Source organism: Dermacentor silvarum, chromosome 7 (assembly GCF_013339745.2).
Source record: "Dermacentor silvarum isolate Dsil-2018 chromosome 7, BIME_Dsil_1.4, whole genome shotgun sequence".
Taxonomy (NCBI): domain Eukaryota; kingdom Metazoa; phylum Arthropoda; class Arachnida; order Ixodida; family Ixodidae; genus Dermacentor; species Dermacentor silvarum.
The window spans coordinates 72,448,171-72,475,913 of record NC_051160.1 but is presented as its reverse complement, the minus strand read 5'-3'; the positions used below and the strand labels follow the sequence as shown (position 1 = coordinate 72,475,913).

The window sequence follows — 27,743 nt, the reverse complement described above, 5'->3', positions numbered from 1 at the left end:
TACCCGCAGTCCGCCGTTGTCGCCTGCGTTCGATGTCTCGAGCTTGATCGGCGGCGTGGTTAGCAGCATTCGCCCGCCATTGCCGCTTGCGATTCTTCGAAATTAAATTCCTTCAATATTAAATCTGTCCGTCACGTAAGACAGTGAATGGCTCGTACCTCCTTGAGCAATTGCCCATACCCCCGTAAACGCGGCCTCCCCATTACGACGACAGAAGAGAAGTGAAATTCTACGCTGGCATGATGAGCGGCAACGCCACTGATCTCTACTATGTATAGTGAAGATCAGTGGGCAATGCAGCCAGCTGTGGAAGAAGACGACGACGACGAACGCGGGAGCAGTGGCACGAGCGCGTGCCGAGCACGAGCACGAGCGCAACCCGAGGGGCGCCAACGAGCCAATTGAGGAAGGAGACGACGACGCTCGAGCCAATGCTGCTGATGATAGTTTTCTGTACACAGACGATTTCGCCTAGGCATATAAAGCTTCGCTTTAAAAATCGACGACCAGCTTTTCGTGAATAAAATGTTTCATGTCCTAGAAGTTATCAATGCTCTTTGCTGTCATTATTACTTATTAATTTCCAAACAAACGCCGAACTTCGAAGTATTTGCTAGAAAACCCTGATGTCCCCCGCGATTACCTGCTTGAAACAGATCTCTAGTTTCAACGCGTCAGCGATAAGGAGCTCGTGGTACAATCCGATAAAAAAAAAAGCGAACCCCCCGAATGTAATGCCTTGCTTAGTACATTTGTAAATTTAAACCGAAAAAAAAAAGTTGTCGCAGTTTCACCTGAAAGGCGAAGCATCGATTGCGATAGCAAATTTGTAGAGAGCTATACGGAGTAATGATAGTAGCTTTATCAGCTGTATAAACTTGGACATGCAGCAGTACCGGCAACACGCAGAACTGTTGTCGACGCCCTCGGCGTTTTGCCCGCGTTCGCACAAAATGCGTGCGGCGTTGGTGACTGTTGCCGGAGCCTTGGTGGCACTTGGTGCCGCAGCTAAACGTCGCCTCCCTTCCCTCCCCCTCCCCCCCCACGGCCTTTCGTGCGTCAGAAGAAGGCGCGTTTGCGCTAAAGAAAGCGAACCCCCCCCTCCTTGAATGTAATGCCTCGCTTAGTACATTTGTAAATTTAAACCGAAAAAAAAAAGAATTTTGTAGTGGTTCCACGAAAAACCAGATTTCTCCCCAATTATCAGCTGAAAATAGCACCCGATTTTTACCCCTCGAATTAAAAAATATATATAAGACCCGAAAACGAAGCCTACGTATATGGAACAGGAAAAGTGTGTGAAACGTGTCAAATGATAATGCTGTAAGTAGTGAATAAAAGCCTATCCATCCGGCAGTTGCGGAAAAGGTAATGCAAATTAAGGATGTCGATGTTGCAACGATGTTTCCATCATGAGGACTTCGATGGGCAAGTAATGATCTCTGATGAGGAAGAGAGTAGCACTACGGAGTCGGTAAGATCTTGCTGTCAAGCTGCCAACTAATCCTTCGTTCCCACCGTCAGAAATAAGGGAACTCAGACGATGCCCTTACTGCTTGATTTTAGGATACAGTTTACAAAAATTATAACAGAAGTATCGTGGCGAATACTGTGCTTCCAGTGACGTAGACATATATTACTGTTCCAGTACGTGTTTCAGTTTCAGACCAGATGGCAAGAAATGCAATTGAAAGTTTGCAGCGCTACATTGAGCGCGAGGTTTGCGCAGAATGAGTGGGAATTCTTTCGCGCGTGAACACATATCTTGCGCATAAGGAGCTACAGACTATTAGTTGCAGAGCACAGCACAGTCGTTCTTTTTTTTTCTTCACCACAGTCATATTAAAACGCTCGGACGCTCTTCGAATAAAACGATGGCTGATTATTTTTAAGTCATTCGCCCAAGGAAACGCCGGATAAGAGGAACGCATTTTTTTTTCAACAAAATATTTTGTCATAAGTGCAGCATTTCGCAATGAATATGCATATGCGCAGATCACCTTGCCGTGTTTAGAAAGCTATAATTGTGTGAAAATTTAGAAAGGTAAAACGTAAGAAAATGACGTCCAAATCCACATGCACGAAAATTGCACAAATCTGCGTACTATAGTCGTATACAACTTTAATCTGCAGTGAAGCCCCGCCCACGCCCTCATAACTGCCAGCCACTGTTCCTCCGCGAGGTTGCAATAGTTCGTACTTCAAACTTGCCCTCTTACCTAAATAAGGCGGAAACTACAAAAAAATAATAATAGAATAAGCGCGCAATTTGATACGTTTTCACTCGTCTATCAGTGGAACGTACAAGTACGACAAGTACTCTCGTATCAATAACGACGCCATTTTGAAAAGGTCGCATGACGACGATTTTGTTTGCTTCTGTGATTGGCTGGCGGAGTAACAACCCAGCGCGGTTCGTGTGCCTTTGTTGCCAGCTGCTGTTTTTTTTAAAATTATACCATCCGAAACGATCGCAGCGCCAGAGTTCCCTCGAGTGATTTTAGTAGGAAACTTTTCGCTCTGTACATGGCGTCCGAGATTGCACTGCGCGCGCCGCCCAATCTTAGAGGCCATGCTCCGTAGGGCCTGAAAGCGTGACTGGTGCGGATCGTAAGCGGCGCTAACTGCCTAATAGGACCCGGCTCGCGAGCGTTGTAGGAAAAGAAAAAAAAAATGAAAGATATCGACCGCCAATCGGTGACGAAAAACATTACTCTATGCATCTTACGAAATTTGCAGTGCTGTTTCAGTGCCGTGTCTTGAAGATAATCCAGTGCCGAATTAAGAAATTCTGGGGCAGGGGGCCCTAGTGATGATGATGACGATCATGATCATGATGATAATAGTGATGATGACGACGACGATCACGGTACCCAATCCCCCATAGTGGGTACGAGCCACTCTTGAAGGCAAGTAAGCAAGCAAGCAAGCAAGATGCCAAATACTTTGATCGTTACAAGCTTCGCCTGCTGTTTTCAAGTTCACTCTCAGGTAAAAGGTTACATGCGATGAACATGCATCCGAGGGCATCAATTATGTCTCGATATGACGTTTGCAACATTTATGCTTTGACAAAACGTGTTTCTTTTCCCCTGTCAGGTTGTTATCTAATGCTCCTTGTCCGACGGGCCCGTTGCTACCAGTTAACCGCGATGTTGGTCCCAAATACACGAACTGCTCCATCGCCATCACTCAGGCAAAAGAGAGATCCGCGTGGTTGTAAAGCAACAAACGCTTTAGTTATGCACGGCCGCTTTAAATTGCTCTGCATATGTGTGGCATGGAATCTAGGCGAATACCAGAAAGCGCATAAATTCTCGTCTCTTGTATGAGAGAAGGCAAGGGAGGAAGGTCGCTTGCAGGCGCTGGTCGAGCAGAGCAAGAGAGCCTCTGTGCACGAAGCGTACCATAAACTTTTTTTGTAAGAATTCTCGCGGTAAAAGAAGGCTCCCCGGACAACACTTTACAATTTCTATTGTATAACCTTAGGGGCCCGTCAAGGAGACATGGGGCACCTATAGCAGTCAGGGGCCCGGGGATTGCAGCCTCCTTAGCCCACAGGTTAATCCGCGGCTCTAATTGTCAACTTTAGTGTTTCGTTCGAGGTAATGAACTAGCCACCACTTACTGCTTTCGGATGGCTTGCCGACTGTAAAAACTCCATATTATACATTTTTGCAATCGCTCGCATAGACCTACTCCGACAGCCCATTTTACTGTTGCGTAATGCATATTTGGCAGCTCCTAAATGGCACGGGCTTACATCACTGACGCATCTCCGGAATCCCCCCCACTTTGCTATTACACGGTCTTTCCGGGATCCGATTTCTTTCACTATAGGCGAGAACCCGACCGAGCAGTGGCGCAAACACCGAGTAAGAAGGCACTCAAAGCTGCGCTTCTATAAAGGAAATTGTGCACTTGGCCTTGATGGCGTATACTTGTTTGCAGTGGGGATATTATTCTCCTGCGTTGTTGGTTTCATTGCGTGGTTGCGCAGAGGTTAGAGCACTGCACGGGCCGATTTTTTCAGCACGAGCCCGACCCGGGCCCGTTTTTACGTTGGGCTGCCCGCCCGAGCCCGATCAAAACTTTTATGGCGAGACCCGTGCCCGGCCCGGGCCCGGAAATAATGTACGTTACCCGCCCGGCCCGACCCGCCACCCCTTTACCTTAGGCCCGAGCCCGGCCCGAGCCCGACTCGAAACCGGCCCGAACCCGGCCCGAGACCGAAAAATAATGTTTTTCAGAGTTGAGACGCCCGAGAATAACTCGCTGCACGTTACATGCACACCACCAGAAAGCCCGAGCCCGGCCCGGGCCCGCGTCAAAAAACCCGAGCCCGTGAAAAAAAACTGTTCTACCCGGCCCGGCCCGGCCCGTGGGCCGGGCCGGGCCCAGGCTTTCGGGTAAGCCCGAGCCCGTGCAGTGCTCTAGCAGAGGTCACGGTGGAGAGAAACATACCCACGCCACCTCCGCCTTGAAGTAGAGGGGTATGAGGCGAGAGAAGAAGGAAAAAAAAAAAGAAAGAAAAGAAACCTTTGCACACGCATGGAAAATCGAGCAACTCGTAGATCAAAGAACCTGTGTACGGGTGTTCTTACATCCTTCGGAAATCCTATAAGGGCCTATAGCTACCCGAAATATACTCCAGACTATGCAAACACTCCACTACATCTGAATGCAAGTATTTCGCTATAGAGGAGGTAACTTCGAACGCCTTCTCTATATCCCACCATAGTTATATATACATATATCCCGCGCATATGCCCCCCTGTATGCCGCACGCCTCCACACGCTGCCGTTACCGCACGAAAACCATTGCGGAACTCCCGTGCACAGCTTCGCTGGAAAAAGAACAGAAATAAAAGAATAACAGTAGAGAGAGAGAGAGAGAGAGAGAGAGAGAGCGAAAAGAGAAAGAAAAGTACGTGAGGGAGTCAACCGGCAGGTCCAGTATATAACCGATAACATGCTAGTAGTTTCAGACGATCAACGATCAAGACGAATTCAGATGCGAACAGCATGGGAAAACGAAGCGGTGAGAGATCTGTACACGGGACTGTACTGACAGAGAGCGGCAGCGTAAACACTTCACAGAGTGTTTATGCATGCGTGGAGTTTCAAAACACCACTCGATGCGACGTGCGAAGCATCAAAAAGATGGCCGTTGGAACCAGTTCGAACCTGCTGGAACCTGTCGGATGTCAATGTTGGCACGACAGGGATCGTGTACGGTCGGAGTCTGAAAACATCTACATAGAACCTAATAATCACAAGAGCTGGCAAAAATTATGATATTTAGTATTTTTTTTCGCGTATTTCAGAACACTTACTATTACACACACTGTAAAATATAACTAAACAAACAGAAAAAAAGAAGATTTATTTTACGACAGAAACTTTCTGTAAATGGAAACTATACAGAGCCTCTTCGAACTTTAAAACTATTTATTTATGTTTAGTATGAAAAGGGACCTTTCCTGGATTTTAACAGAGTTGGTCCCTAAACGGTAAAGTGGGAAAGTTTGTCATGAACACCGTGAGCGCGAAAGGAATTTTGTTAGTTTCTTTACTATCTTTAATTAGTGTTTCTGTGCAGGTTCACCACCCGCGTAATTGTAGGCAGACAGATCCCTCAAGCACGTTTTATTTCGTTTTAATTTCTTTTTCAATTTTATTTCATTACGATTTAAGTAGTTTTTATTAGTTTTCATCGATACACACCTTCTCATCGGGCCAGTCATGCCACTCAGGGCATCGCTATATCCTATACTGGTGGAGTTGATGCTTGCATGTGTCATGTGGCCGTCTTCTCTATGTAATTCTGTGTAGGGTGTTTATCTAGGCTTGCATGGTCTGTTAAAACCGCTTCACAGCATTTGACTATTTCACGATTCCGTACTCCCTGATAGGTGCATGTCGTGAAGGCGGCGTTCGCACCGCGGCGGTTCATAGAAGTCGCGCGACCAGCCTCGACTGGCGACCGAGGGGCGACTCACGGCGATAGGTGTTCACACCGACGAGTGCGACCCGCCTGTCGCACAACCATGGCCACGTAAAATAGCCATCATCGTATTCGGACGTCCTATATACTCCTGCGTCGCTGACTGGTTCAGCAGCTTTGCGACTCCAGTCGTGAAGCTGAGGAATCGGTCAGTGCGCGACTTCAAGACCAAAGCGACCATTTGCAACCAAAGATCGCGCGTGACCTCTGTCAGTCGCCGGTGTGAATGCCGCCTAAAAGTTAGTCCAAATAAGGGAGTGAACAAAGTAAAATAGCGAAAAAAAAATAATAAACATAAACAGATAACCTAGCTTGAAAATGGGTAGACTTTTATTTTTTCACAAGAATCAATTACAGTGTATAGACCTACTCTTCAAGATTGGTCATTATGTGTCAAGTGTGCGTGAAAAAAAAAAGAAACAAAAAACCATTGAGAGATAGACGTCGCGATAATTTTCGGCGGCGTCAGCATGTGACCACGTAACGAGTTCTCTTCTTCTATTTAGTTCTTTTTTTTTACTACAAATATTTTTATCAGATAATTTCCTGAACTGACTGGGTGCTTTGACGTACACTGCACGGGACGCATTCGATCTTGCTCCTGCTAGAGACAATAAAAATGCACCGAAAGTAATTCAAATGTTCGCCCCGTTTTCGTGTTGTTCGTTTTCAGTGATTCCAAAAATGCAAAATGCAAACTTAAAGAAGCATATATATTCGGCACACAGAATAAGTTCGTGTCTGAAAGGGCCCCATGACAAAAACGACTGATGACATAGTGCGCCCACAATTCCAGACGTTCATGTCGCAAAAAAGCGCTATCAATAAAGGTGTAATTATAGACCGTTTACATATGTTTGCGGAGAGGGTGGCTCACCTTCCTCGCCTCGTAACAGTTTACTCACCTTTGTATCCGATATTAGATGAATAGCAGGTATACTATAAGCGCTATTATAAGGGATATAAATACCTGAGAAATGTTTGCGGGAGAACACTAAGGCTTTCGACTATTTGTATGTATGTGAAGCGCGTTGGGCCATGACACGATGACGTGGCCCGAAGGTGCACCTATATGCGGACGCACTAAACATTTATCGATATTTATGTCCCGGAAGGACAATCTGGCGACGAGAGATTTCGTAAGCGCGAGCGGCTGCGCACTAATTTTTGACTACGTGGAACTATTTACCGTGAACGCAAAGCTATAGGCGCACACTAGCATTTTACAGGAATACGGTTGCCACAGCTGGCAATCGCTCCCGCGACCTTGTGTTCCGCAGTATATACAGCAACGTTACCCACTGAGTCACCGCAGCAGGCCTACGCGTATGCCTGTGGTCACCCTGCTGCAGCTGGAACGGCGTGTAGCTGTGAGGCCGTGAGATTGCCTGTGCGATATATTTCGACGCAAGCGAGGGCGTTTCCTCGTGGCTATACTTATCAATTGGAAGAGCTCGCGACCTGTGATAATCGACCTTCTATAGTGTGCACGCTTATATAATCGCCAGCGCGGCCCTTGATTCATATCGCGGACGAGAATCAGATGCAATCAACGTGTCCTCGCGGTTACTTGGTCAAGGTGATGATCCAATCCCTCGCCGACCTAGACCGAGGTCGTTGGGCCGATTTAATCGCGCCGTTCTTGCCTCTCTGACCTTCATAGCGCCTGTGACCTTCAGAAAAGTTGTCTTTGTATAGGATCTCTGTGTTTGCATGTTTCGTTGCGTGTCGCGCGTGCGTGACTGTATGCTGGAGTGCGCGTCTGTGAGCAGCGATAAGTGAGATTTTCTTTCTTCTTTCTTGAAGTGTTTCCTTGAACGGAATAACTATGCATTGCAGTGGTGAAAAATCGCGCGTAATAACCTTTGTTCTTGCTATGGGATTCCCACACGATCTGTCTGCTGCGTCCTCATACAAGAAACTTTTATGACCGCAGTTTGTCGTAACTGAGCCGGCAAGGTGTCTTACATATTGAAGGTCGTTGCAATCGATCCGTCGGCGTCGCAGTGTGCCGGGGAGGCCTTTAAACTATATTAAGTTAAATTACCACTGTTTTCCATGGGACATTCTCATGAACGATATGCGGAAAGGTGGTGCTATTCTCGGTATTTATCGCGGATTTATGATAAGCAGATGTGACGTCACTAAACTGCTCCAGCTTGGAGGAAAGTAAAAGAAATGGTAAAGGAAGTAGAAAAGCCACCTTCCTTCGGGGAGAAAACTTAGAAGGGAGTATGATGTTAGGAAGTTAGCCTTCGCAAGACAATCTCCTCTCTGACGCCATTTTTGCCTGCGTTCACTCGCCAAATCCGCACATTGCACGTAGAATGAGTCTTTCCGTCCGTCCGTCCGTCCGTCCGTCCGTCTTGTCTTGTTTTCCGGTCTTCTCTTGCCTTGGGTTGTTTTTCCTGTCTTGCCCTGTCTTGTTTTTCTGTATTGTATTGTCTTTTTAACCTACACGGTATCCCAGGGATCATACGCGCGCGCCGCTGACGCACCGGCATGCTAACGTCAGCCACGCTAGCCGACCAGTCGTAGGCCGCTCGTTGGTGGTTGGCTGACCCTAGTCACGTGGTCTTTCTTTCTCGGAAAGCCTTAGTGCGGCACAGGTGTCTGTTAGCAACAGCACATGGATTTCGATCATTTGTTTCCGGCGCACGCAGTTCGATGACAGGACTTCACTTAATCCTGAACCAGTTATTGTTATGTTATTTCACGCGTTTTGTATTGTAGTGCTTCAGCGCATGCAATGGAAGAGTTGGAGTTCATTGTCATTTTTGACAATACATTACATGTCAGAGATAAAGAGTAAGGCAGGTGGCACTAACGGGCAAAACAGTTTCAAAACAAGGTCGGTGGCCGATGAGCCAAGAGGTCTCGCGGGATATATCTGTCGTATGCATCCACCGTGGGTACATATTGTCCGAATTGTATTGGCTCCCTGCGAGGCCGCGAAGGATTGTAGACTAAATACTTAACGTGGCATGTTGCACGCGAGAAGGAGCGATCGCTCCCGTGTTTTTGTGCAAAGTCAGTTGCCTTTAAGTCTGTTTTGTCAGGCTGTTTAAGAGGAAAATATCGGGAAATTTACGGCCCGGTTGTACTGTATAGGATAGCCGAACACGTTTCTTAAAATTACTATGAAATTTTAAAAGATTTTACGCCTGAAAAGCTTTTATGATTGAGGTGACTGTCCACTGGACTGGTATCCTCCGTTGACGAAGTGCCATTTGCTTGCCTCCATTTTGTTTATTCACATGCCTACATACATCGCCCAAGCGGGCATTACAGTAGGGGGGATTGACCAATATCGGACGTCCACCACACATTGTGCACTATGCATCACACAATGTGCACAGTACAAAAAGAAAGAGCGACAGAGAGAGAGAAAGAGCACATAATGAACGTACAGAAAGTTGAGAAACCGGGACCTGCCAGTGGCAGTGGATAAACATAGAACACATAGAACATAAACCGCATGCAGCCAGCAGTGAGGTTTCGTGGGATAAACATTCAGATGGCACCGAAATCCGTGACGTAGGAGAAACTGAAACCATATCAAAGCATTCATACAACCGGAAATGTAGAGTTGCAGCGCACGGTATATACGCTACCATGAAAGGGCAGTTTGGTTGCAGCGCACGTTGCGTTATAGAATACGAAAAAAAAAAAAAAACACTTTTGTCGGTAATACGCACATATATACCTCGCTGTCGCGTATACCCACGAATTTATTTCGTCGTGGGGAAGGGGGTGGGTGGGCAGGCGAGTTTTGTCGCACGTCGCCTTATGCCACGTATCCTGCGTACGCTGACATTCGGGAGAGGAAAGCACGTGTCCAGTGTGCCCCCCCCCCCCCCCCCCCTCTTCGGCTGCGCCCCCCTGATATGTCGCTTTGCACTTGCCAAACAACATTTGACATATTTCTGCTGCACGCTATTTCTGGCATGAACAATGATTGGCGTTGTCATAACGTACGCAGCGGCAACTAAACCTGCTTTGATAGGTGGCCTTCATTTTTACTGTGGCAGACTCGTTCGATTGCTTATTCCGATTGGCTCGCTGGATAATATATCGAACAAAGGGGTATTACGTTATTACGAAGGGATAAGAATTAATAATTATTATTATAATAACGACAACAGCATTGCTTATTACATGTGACAGGTTATTACCGTGGGCTTAGTGCCCTGAAATCTCAAGCAACGTTTTTTGAAGCATGTTTTATGTTATACTGGGTTATAGGGGGGGGGGGGGGGGGGGGGTTAGGCTATGCTACGCTATGTTACGTTATGTTGTTTTATGCTGTGCTATGTTGTGTTACATTATATATGTTGTATATTACAAAGCGCAATCGTATAGAATGTGCACTTTTTATTCCTTTTTGTCGATGTGTATGTATCTGTGTATGCATCTTTATTATTTCTCACGTGCGCCAGCACCAAGACCACCAGGTCGTTCCTGGGCACGTTAATTAAATTGATCGATTGATCGATGGATTGAGTGATAACAAAATGATTGAAGGATATGAGAATCAATGCGAAAAAAGAAACATCGCTTGACGATAATATTCGCACTCTACTTTAGCAGGCACAGCAGTTGACCAAATTGTTGTTAACTTGTTTTTGCCGCTTTACCGCTTGTTATACCATAACAGTGAGGGGGCATCTGCTACCAATATGCAGCACTTTGTGACGGACGCCACATTTTCGCCTTGCAGATATTCAATGCACAGATAAAGCCAAGGGATGTACATTTTAGCATCACATCAAAAAACAAAATGAATGTGTGTTGGAGCCGCGATAACGTGTATGAAGTTGGCAGTCTTCGAAAAAAAAAAGACAAAAAAAAAAGACACCAAGGAGTCCATTCTAGGTACTCTGATGTACGAAATCGACCCCCACGCACCCGGATGCAAACTGAAGCACCGAATTTTCAGGTCTGTAACTCAGTAATGAATAACGATGCCACAGTTCTCTAAACTGCACCTATATGAATCATCCAAAGCGGGCAAAATTGATGCATTTAATTTATGCACCGCTCTGAAAATACAGCTAATTTGTGACTAGTCACAAAGCATTGTAACAATATCCCGTAAGTTGTAAACCTATTGATCATATTTTTCCGCTCTAGATGCTCGAACATATGAAGTTTACTGAACTGCGATATCTGTTTTTGGTGCAGGTTATGGAATTGGTTTCTTTTTTTTTTTTTAGCTGACCGATATTTGGCAATATTTGTAAAAAGTACGTGGTCCTAAATCAAAATTATGCGTGCTGCAGTTCCTAGACTCTTTCTCTCTCAAACGCAATAAGTATATATATACGCGTTTTTCAAACCGGTAAAATGGTTTTCTCGTGAAAGCATTTCTGCGTTCGCATCTATTTGAATGTCCCGTGTATGTTATGAGGGAACTCGAAGTTGGGCCTGAGCAAGTTTCCTTAAAGAAGCCTCCGTCATAGCATGTACAGTTCGGGATGTATAATTAAATGGGACGTGCAGTGCATTCTATACCACATTTTGTGGATGAGTATATTTCGAAAGTCGTGCTAGTCACATACATATGCTAAGCAGATCTGCATGACTTGGGTGCTATAGTCATATAGCAGACATGACTAGCACAATTAATGCACTTTAAAAAGATATCCGTCTTGGGAGCCGAGCGGTACTCGAGTGGTAGCATATATCGGCCGACACCTTGCGCAGTGGCTTCGCCTCAATGTCGACAGAGCGTCAATTTGTTAATTTAGCTGCTAAAACCTCCCCTAATAACATATATAGTACCAATGCCCGTGAGACAAGTCCAAGTATTACTTAGGGCTATTCACTTTGGACACACCCCAAACAAGCAAGCAATCAGTAAATCTAGATTAGTTATCAATCAATCAATCAATCAATCAATCAATCAAGTTGTTTATTTTATATTTGTATTACATGTTTCATAGTGTATATACAGAAGGAGGCCCAAAAGTCGAAACTGCAATTAGGGCCTCCTACAGCAACATGAATAGAGTATATTAAAAAGGGCATACACAACAATCCGAGTTGCAAAAAAGAAAACAAAAAAGTAGAAAAAGGAACAAAGAAAAAGAAAAAATAATAAAAAAGCAACAGAAGAAACAAATATACAGTGATAGGTCAATACAGAGCGCAAGGATTCATGGATTCAAACACTTCGCCTTAACATTTTTTTTAGTTACAACGACATCGGTGACTTAAGCGTCGAGGGATAGGCCAATTGATTCTAAAGCCGTGTTGTTGAGGTATTAATATATGTTCTTGCTCGAGAAACGCGTCATAGTGATGTGTTTGAAGATAATATGTTCCAATATTTTACAAGATGTGAGGCTGAACGGGCAGGTAAGTGAGATTGGCCTGTAGTGAAGAAAAAGTGGAAGGTTCATAGAGATAAGTTGAGTTCTGTGTCGCCAATAATTAATATGGGATTTATGTATAGGAATTACCTTCGCTTTTTTCCAGTCATAAACCTGGTAGTTGTGCGGACGCGAGTGATTTGCGGTATATAATGACAAGGTATTGGCTACACCATTCTGCATACGCTTTTAAAAACTCATTCGGGATATCGTAGTAGATATTTAGTACCCGAGATATTTTAGTAGGCTTGGAGAGACCCAGGGACAGCGAGGTGCGCCGTACCTCTTGGTCGTTATGTGTTTTGTACAGGACGTAGCTGCACTTGTTATAATGTATGAGAATTTATCGAACGCAAATTCAGCCTCTGAACTATCAAGAACAGTTGAAAAATCTGCTCGCGCTATTTCATCACAGTATTCCTGCATATCAAGTTTCGTCGTAATGTAATTGGTTTTGTTGTCGTTATAACACAAGTCAAAGTAAAATAAGACTGGATAGTGGTGCAGTGATGCTGACCTCTGCAACTCCAACCTTTGGTGACGGCTCAACATTTGACAGAATAGTGTCCAGCAAAGAATATGCATTGTGTGGCACACAGCGAGTCGGTATGTTTACGAGAGATTCAAAACCGAATCCATTAAATCCGTTAGTAAACTCTTTATAGCCTGGACATGACTCATCAAGTAAATTGATGTTGAAGTCGCTTATATTAATGCGTTTTTGTTTTCAGCCGATATTTTTTCGAGTGTTGCTGCGAAAGAGTTGCAGAAGTCAACAACTGAGCATGAAGGGGATCGGTAAACAGTGCCCACTATTGTTTTCTTTTTATTGTACTGAGGCAAGAAATTTTCAATTTCTAGCCATAATGACTCACATTTGCTCACGTTAATACTTAAATCCTCACGCCTGTTTCTGAGAAACAAATGAGTGAAAAGTGGTGGTTTGTTAACTGTAGGAATGCAGAGACATATCGTCGAAATGTTTCCTCAGGCTTCGGACATTGAACTGCACAGCAGAAGAAAGATTACGTTGACCCAGCTGATCTGCTAGATCCGAAGCCGAAAAGTAATCCATTCAATCGGCGGTTGCTGTATCTGAAGTTTAAGCAAAAGCCTGTAAATCCTTGTCAGATGTTATTCTGAACACAGTACTGTCTGTTGATTGGTGCGCTTTGATGACACAATTGCTCGTCCAAAGAAGGAACATCGATTGTTTTGCTTTCTTTAGTTTCAGCGCCGCTCCAAACAGCCTTTTGTTAGCAGGTGAAAGGTGTTCATTTACGAACACTGCTTTTTCAGACTGTCCAGAGAAGCCAAGACTTTTCGTTGTCAGGCGCACTTTACGCGCCCTTGCCAAGAACTCGTTGCGCTTTTCCCGGGAACGAAATCGTGCAATCAGATTCTTGTCATCAGAGCGCGTAGGAACCATATGCACAACCTCAAAATCCTCAGGCTCCACAGTACAGCTGATCTTCTCGCCCACCTTCAGCATTATCTGGGTACAGTCCTCACCTTTTGTAAAAGGGAGGCCTTTTATCTCAAGATTACTAAGCCGGGAGTACTGTTCTAACTCAGCCACACGGCGAGCGAGCTTCTCGTTGCTATCAGCAAGCGATTTGACATGGAAGGCCATGTCAGCTTGCGCAGACTTTAGTTCTTCAAGTGTTTCATTCATGAACGACATGCCTGACCTGAAACTTTCGACATAGAGAAAGGAATTCAACAAGAGGGGACACTCCCATAGGGCCCAGCGGCCGAATTGACTGCAGCGTGCCAAGCGGTCGGTGTCGATCACTTACATCACTTCCGGTTTCGGTTTTGGGCGCGCGTATTTTGAACGCAAGCTAGCACGCCGGCTGCAACCCCTCCCCCTCCTTTTTTTTATTTTTTTTTTTTTGCTCTGCGTGCAGAATCGGTTTATTTAGTAAAAATTATTGCGAACGATCTCGTAAAGTCCCATCGAATCTGTGCCACGTGCAATTTCACAAAGTAGACGCAAGACCTTTTGTGCAATGAGGAAATATTTATTTTGCTCTATATAAAAGCTCGTTCCGCGCTTTTTGTGCGTTCATCCAACGTTGTGACACCAGCAGGTCTACATGAAGCGTGGAGGCAATGAAGCCAAGGAAGGCTTAGAAGAAATGTACCTCTTCTTTTAAACACTCCAGGCGTAATTATACCTCATGGTTGAGCTTCGTGATAATATAATTACCTTTTATCATGGAAGAAGGAATTGAAAGTGGAAGAAAAAAAGTATAGTTCAGTTCGTAGGGCACCGCATGCGTCGTGCGGAAGTCACGAGTTCGGCTACCACCGGTGATGCGGCCTTTTCCGACGAGATGGGGTGGGGAGGCTACCGGTGTGTTCACGGCTGCTTAGCAACGGCGTGTCATTAGTGGGCGCTCCCTACCCTTACCCTCGCCCCTCCAGGAAGCGACTGCCGCGCGTTGACGACACAACGCGCGAGAAGAGACGACGCGGCCGACTTGCTTCTGAATGGCCTGGCATGTTCCTGTACGAAGCTCCACCGGACGGCACCAGCTGAAAAAAAAAAAAAGTAAATTACAAGCATGTTACATTTGCAAGCACGTAACAGCATGTTACAAGCATGAGCCATTTTGGTATTTAGATATAGGAATACTGCGTGTAGAGGCGAAACGTGCGAAAGCGGTGAATGGGCGGCATTACAAACAAAAGAAATTCGCTTTTACATACATGGCGTAGAAAATACCCGACTCATCCCAAATATATACGAAAACATCTGATTTCCGAGCGTTCCCCCCTTTTCGGGCATTATTTCCTGCACTTTGGCAGAACAAATACACGGGCGACTTCGCGTTTTCACAACTTGGACTCAGGTTATGCGACGGTACGTGACATACACAGAGACGGACGCAACAGGCACTCAAGACAAATGCGTGGGTGCAAAGCCTGTTTTCAGTCCTTTAGAAGACGGATTTTTCGAATTACAAGTGTGATATGTTCCTCGGCGTTATCATTCGCGCGTTCTGCCGGCGCCAGCAGCACACTCCCATGTTATCACCCTTGGCAATCGGCCATCGTGTTTTCAACAGGCTTGAGTACCGAAAGAAGGTATATGTTGTTGCGGGGCCACAAAAAACGTCACAAACTTGACCCTCTGTAAGATTCATTACACGCCAAACTTTATCACCACGGCCGAGCTGCTTATCGCTAACTGCGTCACAGCGCGCTGTGCGGCCAGCGTGCCTCAAAAGTACCCCAAAAAGTAACGAAATTACTCTTCAGTAATGTCTGGCGTCAGAGAAAGCGGCACAAACTTCTCCTAGTAAGATACACTACACTGCGCACAACGACCGAGTTGGTTCTCGCTAACTGCGTCACAGCACGCTGCGCGGCCAGTGTGCCTCAACAGAACCGAAATAAGTTACAATAATCCCCTAGGAAGCTTCGGAAACATGTCCCAGCACGATTCATTAACTCAAATTAACTGCGCCAGAACGGCCGAGCTGTTTTTCGCTAACTGCGTCTTAAGTCTCGGTCCGGTGCCGTAAGCCTAAATGCGTCGTAGACTGTGAAACCAAATTTCTCACCTTGCCGTAATCCAATAGTGCAGTGGTGTCTTGTCCCAGTGCAAAAGGAACGTAGGCATACGCCGGGAGCCCACGAAACCAGGCTACTTTACAAAAAAGGGGGACAGACGGGTCGCCGCGGGCGAGCGCTCAAACGCGCGCGCGGCCGCACTCGCTGGCTTCGGGGGACTGTCTGGGGGATGACGCATGTATCTGGCGCGTCATTGACCTGTGGATAGGTAAGGCTAGGAAAATAAGTCGCAAAGCTTAAGTTCATTTATACGCAAAACGTTTTAGTTTTCGCGGCAAAGAATTTAAAAAATAAATCAATGCCTGTTAACTTAAGTTCACTTTCTTTTTTTCTCGATGCTCGCGGCAGCTAACGTTCGGTGTCAAAAGTATAGCGTGACGTATGGTGACGTGTTTCCTGTTGCCAGTTTTTGCCGAGTGTCCCCTCTTGTTGAATTTCTTTCTCTATGCTTTCGATCTCTGCCTTTAGTGCGTCAAATTCGGCTTTCGATCGCACAGCTAGCTATATTTTTTAATCATTGATAGCTTGAAGCATCTCTTTCATTCTTTTTTTCAAACACATGCTTGAATTCTTCAAACTCTTTTGCAAGAGATGCAACAGTCATCGTGCACAAACGATTTGATGGCTGCCTTCAACGAAAAAAAAAAAAAAGAAAAAAAAAGAAAAAGGTGGCAGTTTCACAGTACCTGTAGAAAACAGGGGGGTGTGCTTAGCTGCTGTACAAGTATCGTTGCCTGCAGCCTCGAATTGCCTATGCAGCAATGATAGCTCGATGATTCCTGCGACGACTTATATCAGCAGGCCTGCTGCAGAAGGTCGGTGCTGTGGCACCGGGATGCGTTCCGCGAACACGATGGCTACGCAGATGCGCATGAGCCAGGTAGAGATCTGTAGAAAACAGGGGGGTGTGCTTAGCTGCTGTACAAGTATCGTTGCCTGCAGCCTCGAATTGCCTATGCAGCAATGATAGCTCGATGATTCCTGCGACGACTTATATCAGCAGGCCTGCTGCAGAAGGTCGGTGCTGTGGCACCGGGATGCGTTCCGCGAACACGATGGCTACGCAGATGCGCATGAGCCAGGTAGAGATCTGTAGAAAACAGGGGGGTGTGCTTAGCTGCTGTACAAGTATCGTTGCCTGCAGCCTCGAATTGCCTATGCAGCAATGATAGCTCGATGATTCCTGCGACGACTTATATCAGCAGGCCTGCTGCAGAAGGTCGGTGCTGTGGCACCGGGATGCGTTCCGCGAACACGATGGCTACGCAGATGCGCATGAGCCAGGTAGAGATCTGTAGAAAACAGGGGGGTGTGCTTAGCTGCTGTACAAGTATCGTTGCCTGCAGCCTCGAATTGCCTATGCAGCAATGATAGCTCGATGATTCCTGCGACGACTTATATCAGCAGGCCTGCTGCAGAAGGTCGGTGCTGTGGCACCGGGATGCGTTCCGCGAACACGATGGCTACGCAGATGCGCATGAGCCAGGTAGAGATCTGTAGAAAACAGGGGGGCGTGCTTAGCTGCTGTACAAGTATCGTTGCCTGCAGCCTCGAATTGCATGTGCAGCAATGATCTTAGTCACTGCGATTATATACTTAGTCATTGCGATTTTTCATGCAGATAATTTCACCTGCTCTTTCAGAAGCCCACCTTAATAGGCGAAACATCGATTTATATCTTTCTCAATATTGCCCGAACAAAAAAAAAAAAAAAAAAAAGAGGGGGGGGGGGGAGGACAGAAGAAAGTGCCTCATCTCCCATTTCCGTCTGTCCATCAATTCTCGCGTTTTGCGCGTGCCGTCGTTTTTTGGAGACGCAGCATGATTCCTTGATTGTCAACCTATGAATTGCATTAGATCTTCGCACCTGCTTTTCATTTTGTATTTCCGAAAGATTTTGAAAGATTAAAAATCACCAGCTCTTCCCCTGTCGAGAAAATGGGGGTAAGCGAAGTTTGTCGTGTGTGTATCTGACCTTCGTGGTGATTTTCTTTCTTTCTCTCTCTTCTTCTTTTTTTTCTCTCTCTTTTTTGTCCCTGGTATATGCCATTGAGCTTGGACCCTTTCTGCACTATCGCCAGGATCGGCCCACTTTTCAGCGTGATACCACCATCACTACCACCACCACCGACACTTGTGAGCCTATAAAGCTTCGCTTAAAAAATATTTCCAGCTTACTACCCTTTATTGTGGGAGTAGAAAGAGAGAACTTGCTCCTGTACATAAAAGGTAACTTCTATTTCCGAAGAGCCCGCTCTCTTATTTCTTTATCGCATATTTCGCTGGGACAGCTACATGACCCTTAAGCGAAGCCTTATAGGCTCACAAGTGGTGGTGGTGTAACGCTGAAAAGTGGGCCGATCCTGGTGGTAGTGCAGAAAGGGTCCAAGATCAATGGCACATACCAGGGACAAGAAAGAAAGAGAGAGATAGAGAAAGTAAGAGAGAGAGAGAGAGAGAGAGAGAGAGAGAGAGAGAGAAAGAAATATAGAAAGAAAGAGGAAGAGAGAGAAAGAAAATCACCAGCCCTTCCCCTGTCGAGAAAATGGGGGTAAGCGAAGGTTGTCGTGAGTGTACTTGACCTACTACTTTCCCTTCCCTTTCCTACTACTTTTCATTCCCTATCGTGGTACTTTTCGTTCCCTTTCGTTCTACTTTTGTTTACCTTTCGTGCAATTTTTCCTTCCGTTGCGTTGTACGTTTCCTTCCCTCGATGTATACATATAAGAGACGTTTATGTTTTATTACAGTGACATGTTGTGAACATTACGTTACCCTGACGAAGGTTAGATACACACACGACAAGCTTCGCTTACCTCCATTTTATCGACAGGGGAAGGGCTGGTGATTTTAAAAAAAGAAACTGTAGGCATTTTTCTTTTTCTTTTCACGTAGGCTTCCAGCTTTTCAGTGCGCTATTCAGGGGAAGTTGCCATGACATGTAAGTGTTCCTGACAGGAATGACATAAGTTCAACAAGATGGTGGTTTGGTGAAGTTCAGCGAGCACAGCAAGCAGGAGTGGGGGCAAAAACAGCTTCCCTCACTGCTTGCTGAACTGATTTGTACAATCAAGATGCAGATATCCCATTTCACGGTTTAATCATTCACCGAGCCTCTGGTCGTATCCACGGGTCTTCCCATGGGTCTTCCCATGTTCGTCGTCGCTAGCTCGGACTCACCTTCTGCCGGCAAGCTGCCGGTGCCCACGTTCAAATTCACGCGCGGCCCGCCGACTCAAGCGGCGAAACGAGCGCCTGCGCTGGCCACCCTGCGGCCGCTCTTTTAACATGGCCGCCGTTTGCGTCGAGAAATCGAAATTGCTCCACGGAACGGCGCCCTGCTAAAGTGTCACTACCTGTCAGTTCGGCGAGCGTTTGCTTCATTCTCGGGATTGTGCCGAAGACGCGTGAAGGAGTGCAAGTGTTGTGTGCAAGTACAAGACTGCGACAGTTGGCGCTTCCCTGCGCCACCAAGGCCATCCGCGGAAAGAAAAGAAGAAAATCACAACCCAGTTTGGAATCCCCCTGCCTCGCTCCCTGCGCCTGCCTAACGGAAAAGTAAGCGGCCGCGTTCTTTGGCGACCCGGTGTGTTTTCTAGCAAGCTCGACGACGGTATGTGTCAAAGGGGAGGGGCGGGGCTGTTTATTTGTCCTAAATTGTCCGGCTACGTGGGAACGTCACTGCCTCCCGAACGTGGTTTCGCCTTGTGCGTGTTGGTTTGTGTTCTCCGTAGCCGCCCCCCTCCAACCACCATCGATCGGCGCCTTCTCCTATCATTTTCGCCTTAACCTTCGCAGTGCATGCACTTAACTAACCCGCTCCGCTGGAACGCGCTGCGTGTCCGATGCTATTCGGAACTCGGCAGTGTGCGCGTCGCTCCAAAATACGACGCGCAAACAACACAACGTTGGCTAGCCGTCGTGAAAAGGTCGCTTGCCCGCCTGATCCCTCCCCAAGCAGGTTCGAGACTTTACTATTCCAAGGGTAAATCAAGTATGTATGCAGACGTCCTGTGCATGTTTTTCGAATACAGCGCGTTCATTGCACGCATGCGGTGTTGAGGCGCTGGCATATCGTTCCTGATATCGCGGCAGGCCGACGGTACGGCGAGGTGGTTAGCTGGCTAATTAAGGATTAGTTCTCTAGTCACGCTCACGCTTTTTTTTTTTTTTTTTTTTCGTTCACGCGGGCTCGGAGTTGCTTGTAACTTGGCATGTTTGCGCTTTGCCTTTTGTGCGTTGTTGTGTAGACGGACGGTGTCGAGGTCGCGGCTGGCGGCGTGTTGCGAGGTTCGCTGCTCCCAGCGGTGCCCCTCTCTCGTCAAGGCGTTTTCTTTTTTTTTCGCGGTGAAACTTGTGTAGTACGTATGCCGTTTTTCACTCTTCGAGCTGCACTGTTGTTCACGTAGTTTCATTTTTCTATTGCGGTGCGCCGACTATTTTTAATGGATAGAACTGTCGCCAAGCAAAAACATGCCTTTATCTTTTAAGACATAGTCACAGGCGAGGAAGCCTCGCAGTAAGGTATGAGTTTAGAATATAAAACCGGACTTCCAAAACTCCTTTGCCATGTGATGCGCGAAACTTTCCAGTATGGCCTGCTTTCTTGTCGGGCGCATGTGTATTACAGGGTATGCCGATAGCACTGTTGTCTTAGCCAGGAGCAACGTGGTTCTAGTAACGTTGGCAAGGAACATTGGCACTATGTTTGCAATCGCATTTGTTGGCCTTATCTGACTGTTTGAACGGGTGTCTGTCAATTCGCAATTTTTTGCACAGCTAACAAGCTTGCACTTGACAACTTGCTCATCTTTCCTCGCGTCATTGTGTGGCATGGATTGAAAGTCTTATGACTTATGTGTGAAGCTTTTAGTTTCGTGTTGCAAGCATGTCCGTCTCACATAAAATAAATTCCGCTTAAGCATGCAGAATTTTAGGAAATATGCTTGATGCATTCTTGTTGCACGTGTTGTGCGACATCTTCGTAAAAACATGCTTAATATAATTCTTCGAACACTTCGTTTGATATTTGGATTCCATCGTTGTCACTTTTGTCCACAATATGGTTCGCGTTTCTAAACACTGGATTAATTTTCTTCTGTTAGTTAGATTTGTACAAGTGAAGGGGATGAAGGCTGTGTGTAGAGCAATATTGATTCTGAAAACTTGATACGCTGATCTTTCGAGAATTCAGTCAACTTAGAACTGAACCATTTCTGCCACCCCACAAGCCTCCGGAGTTACATTAAAAAAGAAAAACGTTGCACGAGTGTTCCTCCGCAATTACCTAACTTTTACGCATCAGTCTACACTCTCTTAAAACGTTTGCACCCTTTGGGGCTTATCTTGTCCCACAACAATAATCATCTGTCTTACCCGCATTACCTTCCTTTAATCCGGTACTTCAAGGTCACAAACAGTGTGCAAGTTATCAATGTCACATTGCAATCTCGACAGGAAAGTAGCGAACGCAGAATTTTCAAGAAAGGAAGACAGATGACTATTGTTATGGGACAAGATAAGCCCCAAAGGGTGTAAACTTCTTTTAAGAGTGCAAAAAAAAAAAAAGAAACTTTACACCCTGTAGGTTTAATGTTCACTCTAAATACAGTTTACGCCTTTTGAAACCTTTCTTTGTTGATCATCTGTTTTTGCTTGCGTTTCCTTTCTTGAACACTCTGCGCTCGCTGCTTTCCTGTCAAGTATGCTATGTCAGGCTGATAACACGCATGCCGTTCGTGACCCGGAAATACCCACCGCACAGCGTTGGAAGGAAAGAAAGGCATGCATGATTGGTGATTATTGCTGCGGTACAAAGATATGCCCCAAAGGGTGTAAACTCTTTTTGGAGTGTTGTCCTCAAAAATTTTTTTTGTGTGTGTGTGCATTGCCGTCTTTAATTCTCATCGTATGCTACTTTCCTGTCAGGTATGGCACGCGCATATCAGCATACCATAGCGTTCTTGACAGAGACAGTTAAGTGAGCTGGAGAGTGTTGGACAGCAATGCGCCCATGATAGCTTGTGATTACTGGCTGGTGACCAGATAGGACCGAGAGGTTTTAAAAAGTTTAGTGGTAGAATGTTCATGCAGTAACACCCTGCCCCTGTAACGGTGAACGCAGCAGCGCACAGGTGGACAGAAACCAGTACTGCACTTTAAGAAATGTTTGCACTTTTTGGGGTGTATCTTGTCCTGAAACGATAATCGTCATCAATATTTTGCACCTTTACCCATTTTAACACAGCATGCTCTCTACTGTCATGTCACAAATGGCATGCGCATTATTAGCCTGACCTAGCATTATCGACAGGAAAGTAGCGAGCGCAGAGTTTTCAAGAAAGGAAATTCAAGCAAGACAGATGATGATGATCAGTTGGGGACAAGATATGCCACAGCAGGTGCAAACTTAATAGTGTAGAAAAGAAGCATTAAAGCTGTCTCCAAACCATTGTTGCTCGTTGCTCTTGGCATTCTTATCAATGATGCCAAAGAAAGAAATGCTAAAATGAGTCACTGGAGAACTAGAATGCAAGATAAGCAGGCATTGAAGCTCTATGTGGTGGCTAAAGAAATTAAAACAGAAATCTTGACAAACTTCAAGGGCACTGCTCGAATTTTTTAGGCTAAAGCTGGGTGCTTGAAGACAAAGTGATAGAGGCGAAAGTTTGACAATGTAGATGATGTTCGCCGTTGCTGTATTGATGGAAAATGATGGGACATATTTCAACCACTTAAGGGCTAATTTTTTTTTGGGGGGGGGGGGGTGGAAAAAAAAGTACGAGTATGGCTCATTTTTTTTCTAGTGACGCGCTTCGTTAACATAGTTAAATAGGAGAAATATATTACTGCAAATGTCATGAAATATGTAATAAAAAGTGGTGATGGCAGAATGTCTACCGCCATGTTTGTCGCAAGAAGAAAAAAAAAGAAAAGTACTGTTTAATGTCCTCTGCACGCAAGAAACTACTAGGAAAGTGGCAAAATACCCATGACGAGGTGGGGTTGTCATAACTCAAAATGGCGATTGCTGATAACGAGCTGTGGTTGTCAACATCCCTTAAAGGGCTTAACAAAGTGTAATTCTCATCAGCCCCATGCAGACAAGGCAACAACAAACATCCAAAAACGGCATTTAGGTTTAAAAGCTGCTATAGGGAGATTAATGCACAGAAATTAGGGTTAAGTAAGAGGATGTTGGAAGATTGCTGGAGTAAGGGTGATATAATAGATATGTCAGCGTGGCAAGTCGATGCCACCTCTCTTATACAAAGGGCAGACTTCTTGGGTCATGTATGTGTTAAGACAAATTTAGTTGTCCTTCCAGATATGTAGAGACATTTTTAGATACTGCATACTTTTTTGCTAGGGTTGATAGCATTAGAGTTACAGAATGTATACCAAGAGGAGGGAAGCGCAGTCGAGGACGGGAGAAAACTAGGTGGGGTGATGAAGTTAGGAAATTTGCAGACGAAAGTTGGAATTGGCTACCGCAAGACAGGAGTAATTGGAAATCGGAGGGAGAGGCCTTCGTCCTGCAGTGGACATAAATACAGGCTGATGATGATATAGTGACACACAGTGAAGGGTGTCAACAGCCACAGAAACATTCAAGTGAAAGAAAAATGCAGAGGGAAACTAAAGCCATAAAATAAAGTTGTAGCTGCACTCTGCAACAGAGTTTGACCCCGTTTTGCCGCTGCATTGCATTGTTACATTGAGAAGGAAAGCAAGCATTGCATTCATTGTTCCGGCCGTATGGTCATTAACAACGATGTCCATGCGTGGAGGGACGAAAATGGTGGTCGTTTCACATTTATCCTTTCCAGCTCTGCCATTCCCCTTCTTTACCATTCTGCTTTGGGGCCAAGGTTTAGAAAAAAAACAAAACATTCTTGCCTTGTCCTTCACTGTGGCTAGCTCTGACCTTTTCCCTTAACTTCAGCCGCAATTCACTGTCAGTGATTGTGTTTACACATTGTGTGTATTTGTGCCATGGAGCAGTGTACCAAGGTTGCCTTTCAAGGAAGGACAAGCCAACACAGTATCTTGTGGTGCATCAACTGACTGCCTTTTCAAGTGTTGCTTTTGGAATACACCCAATGTTATATCCCAGTCGCTAAGCATTGCGCTGCTGAGCTTGAGGTTGGGGGTTCGACCCCAGTTTCAGTGGGGGCAAAATGCAAAAACGCTCATGCACTTAGATTTTTTAGGTGCATGTTAAAGAACTCCAGGTGGTCAAAATTGATCCGGAGTTTCCCCACTACAGCATGCGTCGTAATTGGATCGGTGTTTTGGTGTATAAAACTCCAGAATTTGTCTATTTTTGTAATAGGGCAGTCAGGACACTGAAAGGTTGACATTTGAAAGTGTTTTCGTTACAAAGGTTGTCAGTTCTTGCATTCCCACAATACAGAATCTGCGTGATGGGCATAGCAAAAGAGTTGAACAATTCGCTTGTTTAACTGTGCGTCAAGCTATCCATGTTCTATGTGAGAAACTGTGCCTGTACACTATTTCACGAAAAGCTTGATGGGCCCCAACCTTGGTCGAGTGTTGAGATCTTTAGCAAGCTTGCTGTAGGGATCTCCTTGAGTTCAGATTATCCTATGCCTGACATCTTAGATTCAAATACAGGCAAAATTGCCGCGCGACTGGCTGCTCGAGGCACTTTGCATGTATTCGAGGGCTTCTTTAATGCTCGATAGAACACTTTTATGCAGCACGTATTGAAGCAACAGAAAGCTGTATCGGGAGTTTTTCATGTTGGTCTACAATTTTCTCATTGACACTTTTCATATAATTATATTTGAGAAGTTCATTAATAAGACTAATTATGTAATTAGGCAAAATGCAAAAAGTAATCTTCAGTTTCTCAAAGCGACAGCAAACAACATTAACTTGGTTCTGTCCCGCTACGTGCCATTTGCATGTTTTTAAATGTTGGTGCATGATAGTTGGGGGACATCCTGTATACTTATGCGGAAACTCTCTTCTGTATTTCTTAAAAATAAATTTTATATGAATAGGCAACTTTGTTCTATGACAACTTGTTTTCTCTGCTGTAAAGTATGAGCCCACGCTGTGGCTTTGTGACAGAGTTAAATTAGTTGCGAAAGTGAATTGATTGGCGTTGAAATGATTTGACGCTGATTTTGGTCGGAAAGCCAATGTGAGCTTTCCTGTGACCATGGCGATTCTGATTCTGAGGGACAAGTTTGCATGTGAAGTAAAGAAGCAGAAACAATATCGTGGTTAGGTTCTGGCAGTGCGAGTGCCCCAAACTGCACCTTTCAGATAAGGAATTTAGGTTTCCTAAGTTCCTTATGATAAGCCACAGTGTGAGCAAAGGTCACTGAAAATAAGCCTTTGTTGGTAGTTAGGGGCTAGTGCGTCGTCTCTTCTTCTGTTTGTCTGTATTTCTTGGTCACACGATCAACGCTTAACCAACAAGCGTAAACACTTACAATTTCAATTCTAAACAGCTTGCTCTACATTGTACGTAGATGGGTAGACAGCTTCTTCTTCATACCTCCATGCTTGTTCATCGCACTACGCATTGCTATTCTTGAGGCAGCTGAAGCCGGCTCCTATCATTGTTTGGCCTGATTTGGTCTGCCGACTCTTGAGTATTTTCACGGTCAGGAACACGTGGGCTTGCGGACAGCCAAGTCCTTCTCTGTGTCATACCTTGATAATCTTGTTTGGGTGCCCCGTACCATCCCAGATAAGCACACGAATGCGTTGTAAGTATCCATTGTATTCTTTTGCGTGTTTCTGATCTCTTGGGGGCGGCAGACGTTTGTTGTGTGGGATGCGCACTGCTGCGCGGCCTGAGTTGTCATTGCATCACATGTATGTGTGTTGTCATGTGCATGGATGGACTCTTGCCACTTTCATTTCATTGGGTAGGCTACGTTATTTTTTTATGCCGGTCTGGGCCAGGTGACCCAGAGAAGTCTCTTGTGTCAGTGTTGGTAGATCATTGGGACGTGAGGCAGTTGGAGGCTGGAATCCAAACTGTTTGTGCACTTTGTTTTTGTGCGAGTCCAGTGTGAGATGTTGCTTGCAATTGCGTTCTGTTCCTGCTGTAGAAGCCGACGTTGCAGGAATGTGCCCGTGGTTCAACTCGAGCCAGACGAAAACGAAGTAGTTTTCCTTCTTGCTTTTAGCACTTATTTTTTTTTCGTTGAGCTTTTAGTTTTGCCTTAATTTGTGTTTTGCAAATGAGCTGTCGAGCTAGTGGTTAAGCTGGTTGTGCTGCCAGTGCGAAAGTGAAATGAAGTAGTGAAGAATTGGTGCTATGGTTAAAGCACTTTTTGCGGCATGTGTTGAGCTGTTCTTTTGTGTGTGCTTTTCCTCTGGGGCTGACCTAGAAGCAATTTACTGAAATTTGCTGTGTGAAAATTCACGGTTGTGCGTTTATTATTATTATTTTTTAAATTTGTGTGTCTGAGAACTGACAGGTGAGAGCACTGTGAAAGATTTTACCTTATTATAAAGTGCCGTTTATTCCTATGACAGTTATTTTCTTAGAGAGCATGTACTTTCAATGATGCTTTGCCACATTGTTGTTTCATCATTCTGTGCTAGTATGAGTGGCATTGCTAATGGAGACAATGCTAATGGAAGGATGTGGCAAAGAGAGTGTCAGTAATGTTGGGACAGAGAAAATGGTGGCAGGCAGGCTCGAATATTCGCAGTGTGCCCAGATACCTGGTCGTGGTCGATTATCTGGAGGAATTGAATACTTAGATTTTTCATTCCATCGGATAGCCCCCAACTTTCCACGTATGCCCCTCTCTCAGCAAGGTCGCTCCAGTTTGTCTTTTCCGCCAGCTATTTATATTACAATTTTCCCAGCTTTTAAGGTTTTGTTCTCTTCCCTGCAATGCTCCTCCAGTTTATAGTTCCTTTATTTGAAACAAATTATTTTAGCCAGTCCTTCCTGCCTAGTGCCGTAGATAACTGCAAGAAATTTCACGACTTTACTGTCAGTGAACACAACCCTGTTAAATTTAGACAGCTCATTGCTAATACCTTTTCCTAATTCGCAAGCGTGCTTCACTGCAGGGCACATTTGCCCAACTAATGGCGGAACCAGTCATTGTTCAAGTAAAGATGAAGTGCTCACTACACATGCTGGTGCTTGTCTCTTGCGCATGGTTTTACCACAAGTGCCACGTCTACATTTTCCATGCCATAATACAAGCAAACTGTGCTTGTTCACGCTGCTTGCAAAAATGTCTGTCGCCATTAGTTGGGCAAGCTGGCTCGCAGGAAAGCTGTCTTTACAATTACGAAAAGGGTCTATTGCGAATCGTTATGAATGTAAACAGTGAAAGGGGTCTGTTGCTACGTTTCTCTGTTAAACTGTATTTTCTTTCTTTGCCTGTACCATGCTGCATTGAACTTTAAGCCCTTTGTTTCTTATGTTTTTATATTTCCTGTCATGTCTGATACCCTGTTGAGGCCATTAGAGGGATGCCGAAAAGGCTTAAATAGCGAAGTTGTATTTGTAAACTGCTTTTGCGGTAATGAAATGGCCACTCTTGTCATCAGAGGAGGCTTCAGAAGTCAGAAAGATGCAAAATCGAAACATTGGGGGCAACGGTACCTTAATGCTCCTGCACCAGCTTACAAAAGTGTCATGGGTCTAGTTAATTATCTGTCTGTATAGAAGGACCACATTGCATTCTAGAGGAACTGCTGATTCAGCCTAGCAAATTCCAGGAAATTTCCTGCACTAGAATGGTATAAATACAAGAAAGCACATTGAC

At 45.2% G+C, this 27,743-nt stretch overlaps 1 protein-coding gene across 9 annotated transcripts in view; it reads left to right on the top strand.

The window, feature by feature from the left end:
* LOC119458210 (kelch domain-containing protein 3-like) overlaps positions 1 to 27,743 on the top strand; it is an 89,273-nt gene that overhangs the window by 27,047 nt on the left and 34,483 nt on the right. The window contains exon 1 of one of the 9 annotated variants that reach the window (XM_049670840.1): positions 2,916 to 2,991. The exons of 1 other annotated variant lie outside the window; for it this stretch is intronic. In XM_049670840.1, coding sequence (XP_049526797.1) covers positions 2,935 to 2,991 — 57 coding nt within the window. In that variant the 5' untranslated portion in view covers positions 2,916 to 2,934. Of the gene's footprint in view, positions 1 to 2,915; positions 2,992 to 19,238; positions 19,577 to 19,725; positions 19,958 to 20,165; positions 20,325 to 25,727; positions 25,872 to 25,955; positions 26,113 to 27,743 lie in introns of those variants that run through there. 7 more of the 9 variants (XM_037720037.2, XM_037720039.2, XM_049670842.1 and 4 more) reach the window with 7 other exon arrangements.